Genomic DNA, 15,443 nt, shown 5'->3' with positions numbered 1-15,443 from the left:
TAGACTTACAGTAATTATACAAAAAGAACACAATCACATAGCCACTATCATTTTCCTGTACTACTCTCGCAACTAAGTAAGCCCACTGCAACAGCGCCAGGATGCCTAAGGGCCGTTTGTGCACTTTATAAATGTAAATAAATAAATATCCCAAACATTCTTTGTATTATCTTAATACACGGTAGGGATGGCGCATTTGGCAAAGAGTAAACGCCCAAAAGGCTGTCCTGAGTGAGCAGTGTGGGTTATTTTTCTGCGCCAATATGGGCCACTTTCATGACCTAGTGCACTCTGCGGCCGATACTTTTAAACCCCGGATAACCAACCTGCCACTCTCCAGATGTTTGTCCAACAACTTACATCTGCCCTAGCCGGCATTGGCGATGCTAAGGGGGTCACGGCCATTTTAGGCAAAAATATCTGGAGGGTGACATGTTGGCTACCCTTGATTTAAGCAACGATACTTCACAATTGTGCTTTAATGCTCATTGCCCACTCATTTTAAAAGTGTGTCCCCAATGCGTTTCAGACAGTTTGTTATGAAAAGTCTTGAACTGAGATTCGTGAATGTGGATCACTTTTCTATTGTGTCCAGTCCAACCGTGTTTATATGTACTTAAAACATGCTTTGCCATGCAAATAGCAATCTCTACTACACTGAACATGCTTTCTAGGCACTTAATTATTCCAGTTCTCCAACCAAACCATAACAGAGACGTTGGGCTTCACTACGAGTTTGTCCGTAATTCAATGGTAAATTCACTGAATAGCCACCAAAATCACTCGGTCCCGTGTGCTTACTACGGAATTACGGGTGATGGCAAGGCGGTGTAAATCCACATGGTTGGAGTCCATAGAACTCCATTGGGATCTTGACGGACATACTGCCATGGATCATTCCTGCTGATTGCTGGAGGTAAAGTGGAGGATTCTCTTCCAGCTGTTGGCTGGAGAAAAATGCTCTACTTTACTGGCAAACCCGTATTACGGTTTCTGTCCCCATTCCTCTGCCAGTCAACATGCAAATACTGTCTAAACATTGGAAGATGTCTCAAGCCCTCGTCTTCTCTCTGGTACAGAAGTCTTTGGAACCATCTGGGATTTCAGGCAGCTAGAGCAGGGATGTTGTGGAAAACCAGGTAGCATGCCAAGTATTTTATAGCCGAATGTGGTTTTATACCAACAAGGTCCGATTGCATTCTATACTTACATTTTGTAGTAACGTGTTTAGCTCTTCCTTAAAATGTTTAATTTGCTGCTTTGCTGGGCAGCCCTCGGTTGTCTTTGTACCAAATACTTTTCATGCTGCCATAGATTTTTTATAAGGTGCTTAATATAAAATATATTAACTGAATTATCTGATGATTAACATCATCAATTTCCATTTTGGTCCTTATGTATTTATTTATTTATTCGTCCTAAGGAGTTAGTTTGTACAGAAGTCGAGGTAAATATGAGGCCACAACCATCATTAGATGGCGTGTGAGAATGGTGCTATAAACTTTAACAATAAAAAGCCAATTATTTCGAATTAATGCTTACAACATTGCAGTACCATCAGACCATGATTGTATATGCGTCAGTCACAAAATGAGTGTCTCTTTAAAATTTTTAAGGTACGAAATAGAAGAAAGAGTACCTCAGAGCATATTGAAAAACATGCCCTATTTTGTTCTTAAAACAATTCTATCTCTATGCCCCAAACCTCCACCATACAGACGGCCATGGCATCATGCTGCCCTTCATCACAGTAAGCACTCTATTGAATCTAGCCTGTATTATAGAACCTTAGCATCAGTGCAGTGCTATTTTGCATGGTCTTTACACAAGGGCAAACATTGTATTTAGAGGAGGTTAATTTACTGTGGCGTTATTGTTGCGCAAAGTCACACTTTCTCAGGTACAATGACCCACAATATGGCATCTGAAGGAAAGGAATTGCATTAATCCATGAGCTATCATTAAATGTCCATCAACAAATTCTGTACCCAGGCTGAATGCGCATTGAGTTTTTACGCATAGCCATTGTGCAGTCAATTGTCCGGGGAAACTGACGCTGTTTTGAGGTTTTGATTGCTAACTGCAAATTGTACTCCTTTATACTATATATGTATATAGTATAAGTATGTATGTATGTATTAATTATGTAACACAAAGATATGTATCTATTATGTAACCGTCTTCTTAAAGCGCCCTTCTACCTCTGGGTTTGGAGCGCTATACAAATAAATAAACAAACAAACAAACAAACAAACAAATAATTCCTGGGATGGCAGGACTAGTCTTCTGGCAGCAGCCCACTGCCCTAGTTAATGGCCTGAGCTCGGGCGGAGTTGCTGCTATAAGAATGGTCGGCCTGCCATCCGAGGTATTATCACCATTAGCCTCCGCAATGTCAAGACGCAGTTGCTAGAAAAAGAAAACATACCTTCACTCTCAATGTCACTGCACCGAATTTATGAAGTCTGTTTTTAGTGTTCTTACACAAATGTAAACAACATGGAAAATGCTTGGGAGCAAGAAGGAGCAGAATGTACGCTTTCTTGATCCCTTTTTGTGCTAATACAAACCGTTAGCACACTGGTCTTCAGACCGCAGGTGTTACAGGAGGTGCAGGGGGATCAGAGACACTAGAAGTAAGGGCAGGGACGTGCAGGTCCTGCCAAGAGTGCTTATGTGAAATTCAACTAAGAGGTCAGCAGAATGAAATTGGGAATAAGACCAATTACTGAAATGACTGGTGTGAGAAATGGCTTTCCGAATAAAAAGGCACTATATGTGCCCTTAGCTTTGAGCACCCCAGTGGATTAGATTACCACATCTTTGAAGACTGCAGTATCACCATCCTGCACATTTCCCAGATTACATGTAGATTTGAAAAAGGTGACTTATCTATTGCAGCACTATGCGTATATACAATATGATCTTTATTTATATTTTTAGAATGAAAAATTTCCAGACTTCGGATCTGGCATTTGCTTCCGATAAAGGCTATGGGGAAGACAGTGGCCTTGCTGTGTATGTGGCCAAGGCAATAGATCCTTCAATTCAATGGGATGACATTGAATGGCTGAGAGGACTGACTTCACTTCCAATTGTTGTCAAAGGAATTTTGCGAGGTATGTCAAAAACAACCTTATTAGCATTTTGATAATACAAATGATGGCTTTCTACCTGAAAATAAAGGCACAATATATTGTGGAAATGTACACTTCTACTTAGTCCAACTTCCCCATGGAAGTCTTACTACAGATAACTGATCGTTCCACTGGCCATTTAAATATAACACAGATGTATTATATACCAGCATCCTCACTCACTCTCTTGTGGATCATTCAGGATACTTCGGAATGGCAACCAGCTGAACCCTGGAGGCCTTCATGGAGATTTTCCTCTGCTTGCCGCCTCCTTCTTTCTGGATTCTGTATGACATTTCTTGTAAATGGGGGTATGGAAACCTTTTCTGGCTCTCCGTGTATGTGAAAGTGACATTACTGCCTTCTACATCCTCTTCTCTGGTTTGGAATATCATTTGTGGTGGCTCGGACTATCCTTCTGGCAATGTGCTGAATGCTCCAGACTTGTCTCCGCTCTGCCACATCCACTACAAGTTACTGTGCCTCCCTCTCCATGCTCTGTGACTCTCCGGAGCTGTCCTGCGAGGAAGGCACCCGGCTGCTGTGTCTCAGGTCACGTGGCGTGTGCTGTCATCCTGTCATTGATTGCCACCTGGTATGCCATTTGTGTACCTATACTAGATGTCCCAGAGGTACACTGCTGATGCTGCTGTACTTGCCAGTCATCGACACACATGGCTCACGTCGCGCTGTGTTAATGCCACCTTTATATATGGGGACTCCTGCACATGTTGCCTTACCTACTATGCTGGTCGCGTAGCCTTACACATGTTGCCTTGACTAATACGTTGGTTGTGTAGCTTCCCCTCAGCCACCCTGTGCTCTTCACTCTGCCGGCACGGCTTACTTCCCTCCTCACCTGCAGACGGATAGTCTGTCACTAGGCCTCTATATCAAAATTCGCTGCATAACTATTGACTGTTCTGTGTGGTATCCTTCTGCTGTGCAATGCTTGCACCATCACGGACAACTCCTGATCGACACTTGTGCTGTCCGGTGAGTCTTCTGTGCCTTCGAAGATGCGTTAACTCTTCCCCTGCTTCACTTTGCTACAGTATTTATCTATTGGTTATTTGTAATGCGAATTATACAGCAAAACATGTGTTTCAAGGCGCATCAAAACAAGGTGGGGGAATGGGATGAGCTAAAATCATAATACAAACACGTTCTTATAAGGTTTTGAAACAATCGGAATGTGCAAGTGCTATAGCATGAAAGCAGGGGTAGGAGGGGAAGTACAGCAAGGGGAGGAAGGGATGAAAACAACAAAAAAGCGTTCATACTGGGCCGTGAGGCGATTCGGATTGTGGATGTGCTAGAACATAAAAAAGGAAAGAAGGGGAGGAAGGGAAGGGCAGGAGGGGAGGAAGGAGAGTGGTACAAAATGAAAAACAAGATAAAAAGTGCAGGCACAAGTAGGTAAACTGCATTGTGGAAACAGACAGACATCAATTATGACAACCAGGTGTGAATAAATGCAGACTGGAAAATCCTCGCCTCATGGCATGAGGGGCTACATCAGGTATACAGACAAGCAATTATGGATAAGTAGGTATGAAGACAGAAGACTGGAAAAGCCACGCGTCGGGAGCGAGGGCCTACATCAGATGTATAGAGTTGAATGGAGAACAGTCAGGTAGAGTCGTGATTCAGTATAAGTGAGTTCAGCAGCGTGGGGCTGCAGGGGAAATTCGAGAAAAATGTAATTCCAGCTGAAGCAGGTAAGTTAAATGTGACACAACCGTGCAGGGCAGTCAATCCAGAGCTGAAAATAGGTTAAATGAGAAGCACAAAGCAGGAATGGAGAAGACAGATCAGCAAATAACACGACAGATGTAAAAGGAGGCAAAAACATACAGGCAAGACTAATCTGAAGGACACCTGGAGACAGTTCCAGTCAAATCAGAAAGGTAGATGTGCGGTGAGAGGAGAACAACTGAAGAATTAATGAAAACCCTACGATGGGCAAGTCTCTATTTCTTTTTTGTTTACTATGATCATCCAAACCAAATGTCCAGCTGCAGCCTGCCAATATGAATTCAATTGTCACACCCACTCAATGTACTGGGACAAGGAAGAGCACCAGGCTCTGTTACAGGGCTGATTATCAAGTACTCGGACGAAAATGATGCCGGCGAGCAATGCAGATTAATTGCTCCAACCACTGTCCACAAAGATGTCTGCACATATTTTCCCACTATCGGGTGCCTTCCTCTAACCACCTGAGAGCATGTCACAGCATCCAGCCTGTACAGCACTGACACGCAGGTGAGCGTTAACGGCGGGCACACTCACCGCTTCAAAAGATGCTTCCTTTGCCCTCATGCTTCAACAGGCCACAAGCCTGTATCCAAAACATCTACATTTCGGGCATCTCCGCTCTCAGAATACTCTGGCCTGCACTCACCGCCACTGAGATGTCTGTTGTCTCCTTCTCACATCTGGATGCCACACAGGAAGTAACACGGGGAACCACCAGGGATAGGGAGCCTCTGGCTACCAGCAAACAGCTGGAAGTTGCTGCCCTTCATAAACCAGTTCATCACCAGTTGTTAAAGAACAAAGGCTCAGGAAACAGCTGTAAGAGGTAAGCCTTCTATTTATGGAGCAGGGTCATTGGTAGCGACCTCCCAGCTCACCATCCATGAAACAGCCTCTTCTGGAACTTGGGACCTGGAACCTGGAACGTCTGCACGCTCCAAGCCTCCCCCAGAATTTCCAGGTTCTATGATTGCTAGACACCATGCTGTCAACTATGCACAACACTGTGAACTGTGTACAGTGCTATACAATGTTATGCATGACCACAAGAAGTTATACCTATGTGTGGGTCTCCCTTGGTATACATTAGGAGCACACTCTTAACAGGTTGCCCAAAGGATTGGCCTGCTGCAGGATGCAGGACTAGTGGAACTTGCCAATCCAAAGGAAAAAGGCATCATCAAGAGTCTTCCCTGGTCACAGGAGAGGCAGCAGAGCTTCAGCAGTGAACGTCTTAGACAATGCTTGTGTCCATAGAGGCTGCCCTCCAGCTCTTCAATGCAGTCTTTTGACCTTGCAAATCCTTGACTCACCTGGGCAACCACATCAATGGCTTCAGGACTCATCTTTTTATCCAACATTCAGGCTGGGGGAGTTGCAGAAGTCCACCAGCGGTAGGTGTCTCTGCCCTTCATACAGGAAAGGGGTGTCCCCACATCTGCCCAACAACAGACATCTCCTGGATGAATTGTGAATTGTCACTAGAAAGTCCCAATTTCAGATTTAATCAGTGTTATCACACAACGCACTTTGCTTGGGTGTCCAGGCCGGACCCCTCAAAACTGTAGGCCCTTATAAGGAGAATCACGATCTGAGACAGCAGGAAGATGGACAAAAAAGAAGATGAACACATATCTGGACCTACACCACTTGGGGAAGCCAGTTTGAGTATATGGTCAAATCAGCATTATGCAGTTAAACAAACGGGGCCTCATTACGACTTTGGAGGCAGCCATGGCGCTAAATAAAACAGTTGAGTGGTAAGTGTAGCTAAATGGCTTTACTCACTTCAAGTCAACCTTTTCAATGACACATATGCTGCAGGTCCAATGGTAATCATGATGGGAACAACCGAAAAAGAACATTTTCTCTAACAAGAACAAAAGCTGTAAATGCTTATCGTGCCCCACTGACCATACTTACATCACTTAAAGTACAAAAACATGCATATAGCTCCTCACCACCCATATCTTCCAGTATCCAATCACCTTCTGTACATGTCTTCAAAAGTCCATCAACAACTACCTGCATTCTATGAAATAACAACATCTCCCTCCTTAAAACAAACAAACTTAAAATCCCCTTTCCAATTTGGGTACCTATACAAAATAAAGAGCGTTCCAATCATCCACAAAGGGTTGGATTTCACATACGTGTGATGGAGCTCCTTTGATTATGATCAGTGTTATAGGGCAATTATAGGGCACTATTGGCAGAACAGTGGACAGGGGCTCTGATTGTGTAGATCAGATCTTCCAGCCACTATAGGATGTTTCCTATATTAGTGATGGCAGATGATTAGTGATGGCAGATGAAACGTTATCAGACAAGGTTCTAGGTCCCACTCCGTCCTGCAGTGAATGATCACTTATAGGCAATGACCCTCAGCTTAATTACTGGGTTAATTCCTGGAAATTGTGGTAAGGATCCCCCAAAAATTGTGGGTGGCTGAGACTTTGTCATAATTGTTACATCTGGATTATTGGAGGCAGACTGTCAAGTCTGCATTCCTTGTTAGCAGTCCCTATGCCATAGGCGTTTGGGACCAATACTGTAACTGCAGCACAAATTGAAGTTATGACAGAATTCAATCTTTAAGCTCAGTTTTAGTATCCATGCAACCCCCCCTTAGGATAAGCAAAATGTCCATCACACACTGTCGTCTCCCCTTCCTTACTTAAATGGGGTGGACTTCCCTTTGTTTTAAAGAAAGAGGGCTGTCCTGAATGTATTCTTCAACCACTTGATTCCTGTGGGTACTGGATGGCACATCTACACCCAATAGCTCCCATCCCAAATTCGCCATCAATGCATATTGATTACCGAGGATAACCGAGTCTATAACCCCTAAACCGTTCTACTCGTCAAGGATTACATTATCCACTCTGCTAATTCCTGGCATGCCTATGCCACAACTTCGTGGTTGCAACCAGGCTCCTTGTGAAGAAGATGGTCACTCACTTTGACTATACAAGTAGAAAGGTCTGTCTGAAAACCAGGTCATCCAGCGGAGGAAAAAAAACAAAAAGAAAAATATTTGTAATGTCTTTCTGTGTACTTTTTCACCCCTCTTTTGCCCATAATAGAATTTGTGTTTGGTGGATTGAACCTATGACTAACAAAACCTGGGGGTTGGTAGTCATGTTTTTCTAGATGTACTACATTCCTTAGAACAAATGTAAGGTGCACAGGTTTTTAGATCTTGGGGGGCAATGGAACATCACTTATCAATTATATTGGTAAGCAGACTGGCCTCAGTGCTTTGTCTTGTCTTGCAATTGCCACAGATCATTTTTCCTGAGGGCTAGAAAGGAGACATGTATCTGTCTTCCTTTTAGGCAAGGTCTCAACTTAATGTAAACTGAGTGAAGCTTCCTTAAGACGGTGCAGTAGGCAATATACAATCTTAAATAACATTCTTGGATTAGGTACCAACACCATACACTAAAATGCAATGATAACCGTAATTACAAAGCATTTCACAATAACCCATTGTTAAAAGCTGATAACAAAAACCCATGAAAATCAAAGTTACAATATTCTTTCCATGTAGACCACTTCTTCCAAGCCTAGAGTAAGCCACGGTCAGACGCATATATCTTCAGTGGGAACAGACTTGCCCCAAAAATAATGCATAGTTATATACCAGAAGCTTTTCTGTCATAAATGCAGTATGCAATATGCCAGAGGAGGAATCTTTCAGGCTGGAAGCAATGTCAATGTGGAAAGAACTAAAACACAAAGCTTATTCCACTCGGTCTAGAGGCTGCACTGTGGCTAAAGGCTGATGATGCTCGATGAAAAAGCCCTAATTGCTAGGTCCACCGAGTTCGGAAAGCAAGAATATTACTTAGTCGGGTAGCACGATGCACACAGATGAGATGGCACCCTCTACAAGTTCATTCCAACTATAAAAATTCCTTCCAGCTCCCAAATCCAAACTTCAGACGTACAATTTTACCTACTGTAAACTCACAACCTGCAAAATCCCTAACTTGATAAGCAAATCATATACTATTAGAAATTAGAAGGATGGACAAGAGGTTGTTGTGCATACTGGGGAGATATACATATTTAAAGGAATGGGGACCACGGACTGCACCAAATGGGCTAGGCAGGTAACGTCCAACTGTTGGGGCCACTTGTCGCAAACCGCCTGAGTAGCTCGGATTGCTAGAACTGCATGGTCCAATTATTATGGACATAATGACTGGACCCCCCTTCAATACACGTCTTTTCAAATCTTAACTCCCCACTGTTACAGGTATATTTAAATTGGTACATTGGCCTCTTCTCTAACTGTTCCCTACAATTGTAGTAAATGGCTAAACCTCTGAACACAGATATATGTATTCAAATGTTTTTCCCTCTCCTTCCAAAATGATATGTTCAATACCTACACATGCTTTCGGATTTTAGTATTGGGGTGACCTTTTAATGCACATATTGGTTTAAATTCTCCTTATCCTCATCATGTGCGGGTTGTGTAATTCCATACACAATTCAAGTCCCAGGACCTAAACAAGGCACAAATGATCAATGTTCTCTTCCTGAACTGCCATAAGGAGGATTGCATGTAGCATATGTATAGTGTGCAAATAGCCTTTTCCATTGCCACAAGGCACTGACAAAAATACTTGAAGTTGTAGCACACTTTAAGTACCCTAGGAGAAAATGATAAGTATCTTAGAAATATGCCTAATTTTACATAGAAGTTATGTAAACACATTAGAGATATTGATTTGGCGAGAAGTGTCAAAAGCATCTGTTTAGGCCCCATCAGATAAAATGTTGCAACCAAAGTGATGGAGGGAGTCATCGTATTGGTACGAGGAACATACATGTCCTAACATTATGGAGCAACGGATTTGATATGGACTGGGTTTGATGATGGTAGTGCACTGGGTAAGGCCTTTGGGAACTAAGACATCTTTAGCGATTTTCTGAATCGTATTTTAACTTTTAGTACCCGGCGAGAGTCAAGCAGAATGCAACACGCATTCTGATTGGCTCTCGCCGGGTCCTTACCCGGCCGAGAATCCTTTGATTCTCGGCCGGGATTCCAGCCGCCTTGTCCTCGGCGGGGGGAGTGGCAGCCCCTCAGCCAATGAGGAGGCTCGTAGGGGGCCATCCCCGCTCTGAGCCTCCCCACGACTGGGAGGCTGCCTTCGTCCCCCGCCGGGGACTCAGGTAAGCTTTTTTTTTTTTTTGTTTTCTTTTTTCTTCCCTTCCTTCCCTCCTCCCTGCCCTCCCCACCCCACTTACCTGCTGGCTCCTGCATCCCCGGTTTGGGACGATAGCAGCCTCCAGCAGTGTGGAGACTCAGAGCGGGGCCATCCCCGCTCCGCGCCTCCACACAGCTGGAAGCGTAGGTTTTGGTTTTTTTTTGGTTTTTTTTCATCCCCTGCCTCCAAACCCCACTTACCTTCTTGCTTCTTTTTCGGGAGCGGACGCGCTGGGAACACTTGTGTTCCCAGCGCGTCCGTTCCCGATGGCCACCATGGAAAGGGAAAACGGACTCCGTTTTCCCTTTGCATGGCGGCCATTTTCTTGGTCCTTTTTTTTTTTTTTTTTATTTTCCTGTCCCGAAACGCTGACAGAAAAAAATGCTTTTAGTGCCCCGGTCACGCACATAATGCGGGCCGGGGTACTAAAAGCTATATGACCCTCGCTTCGCTCGGGCCTATAACTATGGGCCCCGGGGCATTACCTGAGTCGGTAATGCCCCCGCCGCTCGGGTCATATTGCTTATTTACAGTATAAGGTTTGCAGTCAGGCTGTTCTATAATTTGGGGCTGATGCAAATAATTAGTTTACCTGAGATAAATCATCTTTTCGTCAAGAAATGAACAACAGGGTAGCACCAGGAGTTCTGATGTGCCTGACAGGTTTCTATCTTTTGGAAATGTCAACATCCTATTCAGCGCCGAATTACCAAGTAACTTGATTAAAAAAGCAAAGGGTTTAGAAGCCTACTCTCTGTTTTAGTGGTAGCCAGTGGAAAGACCCAGGGCTCAAGTCGAGGATACACGCGGGTGGATGGTGTCTACCCACTTTTTTCAGAGAGTGGACTCGGTCCCACCCAGCTAAAATGCGAAACATTGAATGTCCTTTTTCAATTTATGAATTGAAGCATACCTCGTGGTTTGAACCGCAGTGGTTTGCAGGCCAGGCACTTCAGCACTGCAACATGTGTATTGGTCCTTGGGGTTTAAAACATGCACACCTTTTAGCGTTTTTAAAAACACAGAAGAAAATATCCTCTCTTGGTTTTGTGTGTGTGTTAATTGTATGAAAGGCAAATGCCATTCGTTCTGTGAAATTTGGGTGGTTATGCAAAGTACATTTTAGAATTTGTGGATATGTCTCCTTGATATGCTCATTTCTGGCGACGTCACATCCCATTGCGTTTGTTGATGAGACCCCAACTTTAATTTTTAGGACATGACCCCTGGAAAGACATAAGAGCAGGTGTGATATGATTTGCCTTTTTTAAATAAATCTGCCTCGTCATAGTTTTAGTTGTGCTAGAGATTTCTTTGGTACACCCAGTATCCAAGGTAACCGACATCCAAGACAAAGATCATGCTCACTCAGTTTCAAATTCTGGTTGTTTTCACAAGCGCGATTGTCTATTTTATTTTGTGATGTTTACCTCCTATTGCACGGTATGTGTACACCATCACTGCTATCTAACTAGAATGTAGTGCTGAACACACAGATTGCAGAGATGCACCCCTGGAATGAAGCATAGAGCCTGAAACCAGTTAGCAATAATCATGTTTAACTACTGGATTTAGATATAGTGATTATGCCTAACCAACCCTAATCTCTCCCAAGGACGTCCTCCCCCAACTACTCCTCACGTGTCACCAGCCGCGCTTATGACACACCACAATTACAATACTGACACATGTTGTGAGCAAAACCCCGCATCTCTACACACTTACAAGCAGTTGTATAATCGGCCAATGCTGGGATTGTTTGAAGAAATAAGAAATCTCGAGCTTTACTTACTATTCAAACACTAGAATGAAAGTCATGCTGTGACAAGTGCATGCGTGGAAATGTCAGATACGCTGCAACGTCAATATGGAGAGGAATTCCCTACATATAACCCCTTAACTGCCAGGCTATTATGCAAGTCTATGCAAAAAGAATGAGCATATTGGAGCTTTTCCGCATGTGATGAAAAAAATCAATAACTGAATGAACCTCTTTTTTTAACAGATAGTAGGGTGGAATACGCGATACACTTACGGTTATTCCATTGCTACGTCATGTATTGCATAGAGCAACACTGGCAATGTTGTCGACAGAATGATGACCCCAAGACAAAAGTGGGGAAAGCATCTTCATATTGCATTCAATGTGCCTAGGGACATACCCCACCGCTGTCCAAACATAGCTGATTTACCGTGCAGATTAGCCTGCGGTTTGCCAGAAGACCCACTTGCTTTTCGACCATTTACATCGATGAAAATATTGTATTTTTTATTTTTGCATCTCTTTCTGAGTTGCTTTTATTGCATGCGCCCTGATTTACAAAGCCTTGAGGTTTTTCTATTGAAAATGGGTTTTGTAAAATCAGGCCCCATGTGTGTTACATGCAGGGTTCAAGTTGAGGGTACACGCGGGTGGACAGAGTCCCCCCACTTTTTTTAGGAGACTACCCCACTTTTTTCAGAAGGCACCTTGATATGCTAATTTCTGAGGACGCCACATTCAATAGGTATGTTAATGAGTCCCCCCACTTTCTTTATTTATAGAACTGTACCCCTGTTCATGTGTTTTGTTCTATGCATGCTTTTCTATAGATCCCACCATGTCCTCCTGGGGAGATTAGAAAGGATGATAAGAGAGGCGAAAAAGCGCATATGTTGCAGTGTATTGAACAGTAATTCCCATGACTTTTTGGAGCTATGTGACTTGGAGCATCAGTGAAGCGGAAACCAGGAACAACTAAACGACTTTCAACCCAAAAATGCGGCCAAATGGTGTTGACACTGGCATGCAGCTTCAAACGGAATTACCGAGCGACACATTTCCCCTTCATCTTTGTGGTGTGAATGTTTTCTGAGTTCCATAATTTGCATGCCATCTGAAGTTAATCTTCATTAATCAATCAGTATGTCTTTGAACACGAGGAAGCAATTATGTTAAGTATGCCACTTATGACTGTAATCATATTCATATTTTCATTTTGTACTGTTTCTTTATGCACACTCATGAATATGATGAATTGATTTTCACAGGCTTGCAATTACTGTCCAAAACCCACAGAACAAAGGGTCGTTCTGACGAAGCTGAAAACTTATCACATTTTAATGAATTTATTAACTGTGTATGTATATATATAAATTGAAAAAAACCCTAGTTAAGGAGCAGTTAAAATGTAGCACAACAAAAACCCTTCAAATTCAGCGCATTTGGGAAGTCATGACCAACTTAACTTGGCGCATTCCCATTCATGTCCCGCATAATCATAATGTCATTTTGTATGGCATTGTGTATCCATTCCCTTATAATATGTATGTGCTCATGAAGTTTGCACCAGGAACATGCTAAGTTAAAGCTGGTCATGACTTCCCACATCCGCTGAATTTTAAGGGTTTTGTTGTATTAAATCTGCGCAACTTCACTGCATCTTAACCAAGGTTGTTTCAGTGAATTTCAAGGGTTTTGTTATACCATAGTTTTTTTAGGCACCACTAGCCATGGCCTTCGGCCGTGTTTACTGTAGTTTTTTTTAAAATCTACTAGGTGGCCACTATACATGTCTTTCAAGCCACCTAGCCAGGGTCTTCAGCCCTGGCCAGTGAGCATGGCCTTTCACCGTGATCACTGTATGTTTTAAAACACTACCGGGCCACACAAGTGGCCACAGGCTTCGGCTGTACCCACTGTACATGTTACCCCAATATGTTTATTTTGGACCCACTAGGCGGCTATGCATGTCTTTCAGGCCCATTAGCCAGGGCCAGTTAGAATGCTGAACATGTTCACAGCACCAACACTTCCCCAAATTCAAATGGTATCCTTTTTCCACCTCCCAACCTCTAGTCTGATGCCATTTCATCCTTTTCCCTCCTGCAAATGACTTTTTTTCTACTTTATGTTTTTGGCTAGCCCGGGTTATACCATTATAACTGTGTGTATGTCCCGCATTGAGCACACAAAAATGGCAAATTTTCATTTCTGAAAGGCCTCTGCTGCAATGTGAAATATTTTAACAACTACTGGATGGAATAACCTCAGATCCCTCCCAGAAATCAAGTCAACGCTTTGTGCTCAAGTTGTTTAGTACCTGGTCCAATTCCATCCACATTGCTCTGTGCAGAAATGTGAACTTTTTCTGAATGGGAAAATGAAAGGAGTAAGCCGAAAACAGTGTTTTTTTTTGCTTTCCTAATAACTGTTTCATGTTTAACGAATCATTCCCAAAATGTCCAGTGTGTGAGGCCCGTAACTCCATTTTTGTTTGCAAAATATCAGCCAAATGTGTCATGCAAGTCAAAGGTGACTAGCAATTCAGTTTTTGGGTTTCCTGTGGAGCTTGATACTCAACTTAACTATAGTGCGGTGACTGCCTCACAATTATGATCTCGTGTACCTGCACTTTCTGCAGGCAACACTTTTCTTCGTGATTGATAGCGTTGTGTTGTTTTCATCACTCACTTTTCTTTGCAACTGGATTGCTGATTTGTTAGTGTGCTTCACATTTGAAGAAGATGAAACAGTAGTGGCATATATGGTCAATGTGACTAATAATGTAGTGTTGCAGCCCGTTCTGTGAGTCTATCATGGGGAAAATGACATAATCTCAAGTTAGAGATCTGGAGCGGAGGGTGAGAGTGTCTAATGATATTCATGGTCATTTTTCCTTGATAGGACTTGCTGGAGCCGAGTGTAACACTATTAAGCAAGTTCATTAGCACAATACATCTTAATGAGCAGAGAACTGCTGGGGTGATATGATATGATATAATATGACATTTGTAACGTGCCTATACACAAGTGTTTCAAGGCGCCACGAGGAAAAAAGGGGGAACAGATGGAGGAAAGAGACAGAGATCTTACTAGGCAAAGTGACATTGAGATTGCGCAAGTGCAGGGGAGGGGGAGGGGAAAAGTGCCAGGGGAAAGGGGAGGGGCAGTGCTGTACATGGGATCAAAACAATAACAAGAAGTGTGGCCAGCAGGTGGCATGTGCAAGGGTAAGTGCAGATTGCAGGTGTCCAAAGTGCAGGTAGGGGGTTGTGGGGTTACAGATATAGACCCAAGTGCAAGGGTTGCCGGGAGGCGGTGCGGCTGTGCAACTGGGCAGGCAGAGACCTGGGTCCAAAATCAGAGGGTAGCCAGGTGATCAGTGCAGTATCATTCAGGAAATCAGCAGGGGAGAGGAAGAGAGAAGGCAGAAGCAAAGAGGAAGGTCTTGAAGTGCTTCTGGAACCGTAGACCCTTCTCCCCAAGTTTTAGAGAGGCAGGAGGCTGTTCCAGAGGGAGGCCCCACTCGAAGAAAGAGATCTACCACCAACTTGTTGC

General features: G+C 43.4%; 1 protein-coding gene across 2 annotated transcripts in view; it reads left to right on the top strand.

Moving 5' to 3' along the window:
* The window catches only part of HAO1 (hydroxyacid oxidase 1), a 411,308-nt gene that overhangs the window by 326,243 nt on the left and 69,622 nt on the right, over positions 1–15,443 (top strand). For both annotated transcript variants that reach the window (XM_069608280.1, XM_069608281.1), the window contains exon 4: positions 2,944–3,119. In XM_069608280.1, the coding sequence (XP_069464381.1) occupies positions 2,944–3,119 (176 nt within the window). The remainder of the gene's footprint in view (positions 1–2,943; positions 3,120–15,443) is intronic.

This window comes from Ambystoma mexicanum, chromosome 4q (genome assembly GCF_040938575.1).
Source record: "Ambystoma mexicanum isolate Mex_15411 chromosome 4q, UKY_AmexF1_1, whole genome shotgun sequence".
Classification (NCBI taxonomy): Eukaryota; Metazoa; Chordata; class Amphibia; order Caudata; family Ambystomatidae; genus Ambystoma; species Ambystoma mexicanum.
Note: the sequence above shows the minus strand (reverse complement) of the source record. Positions and strands in the feature narration are given on the sequence as shown.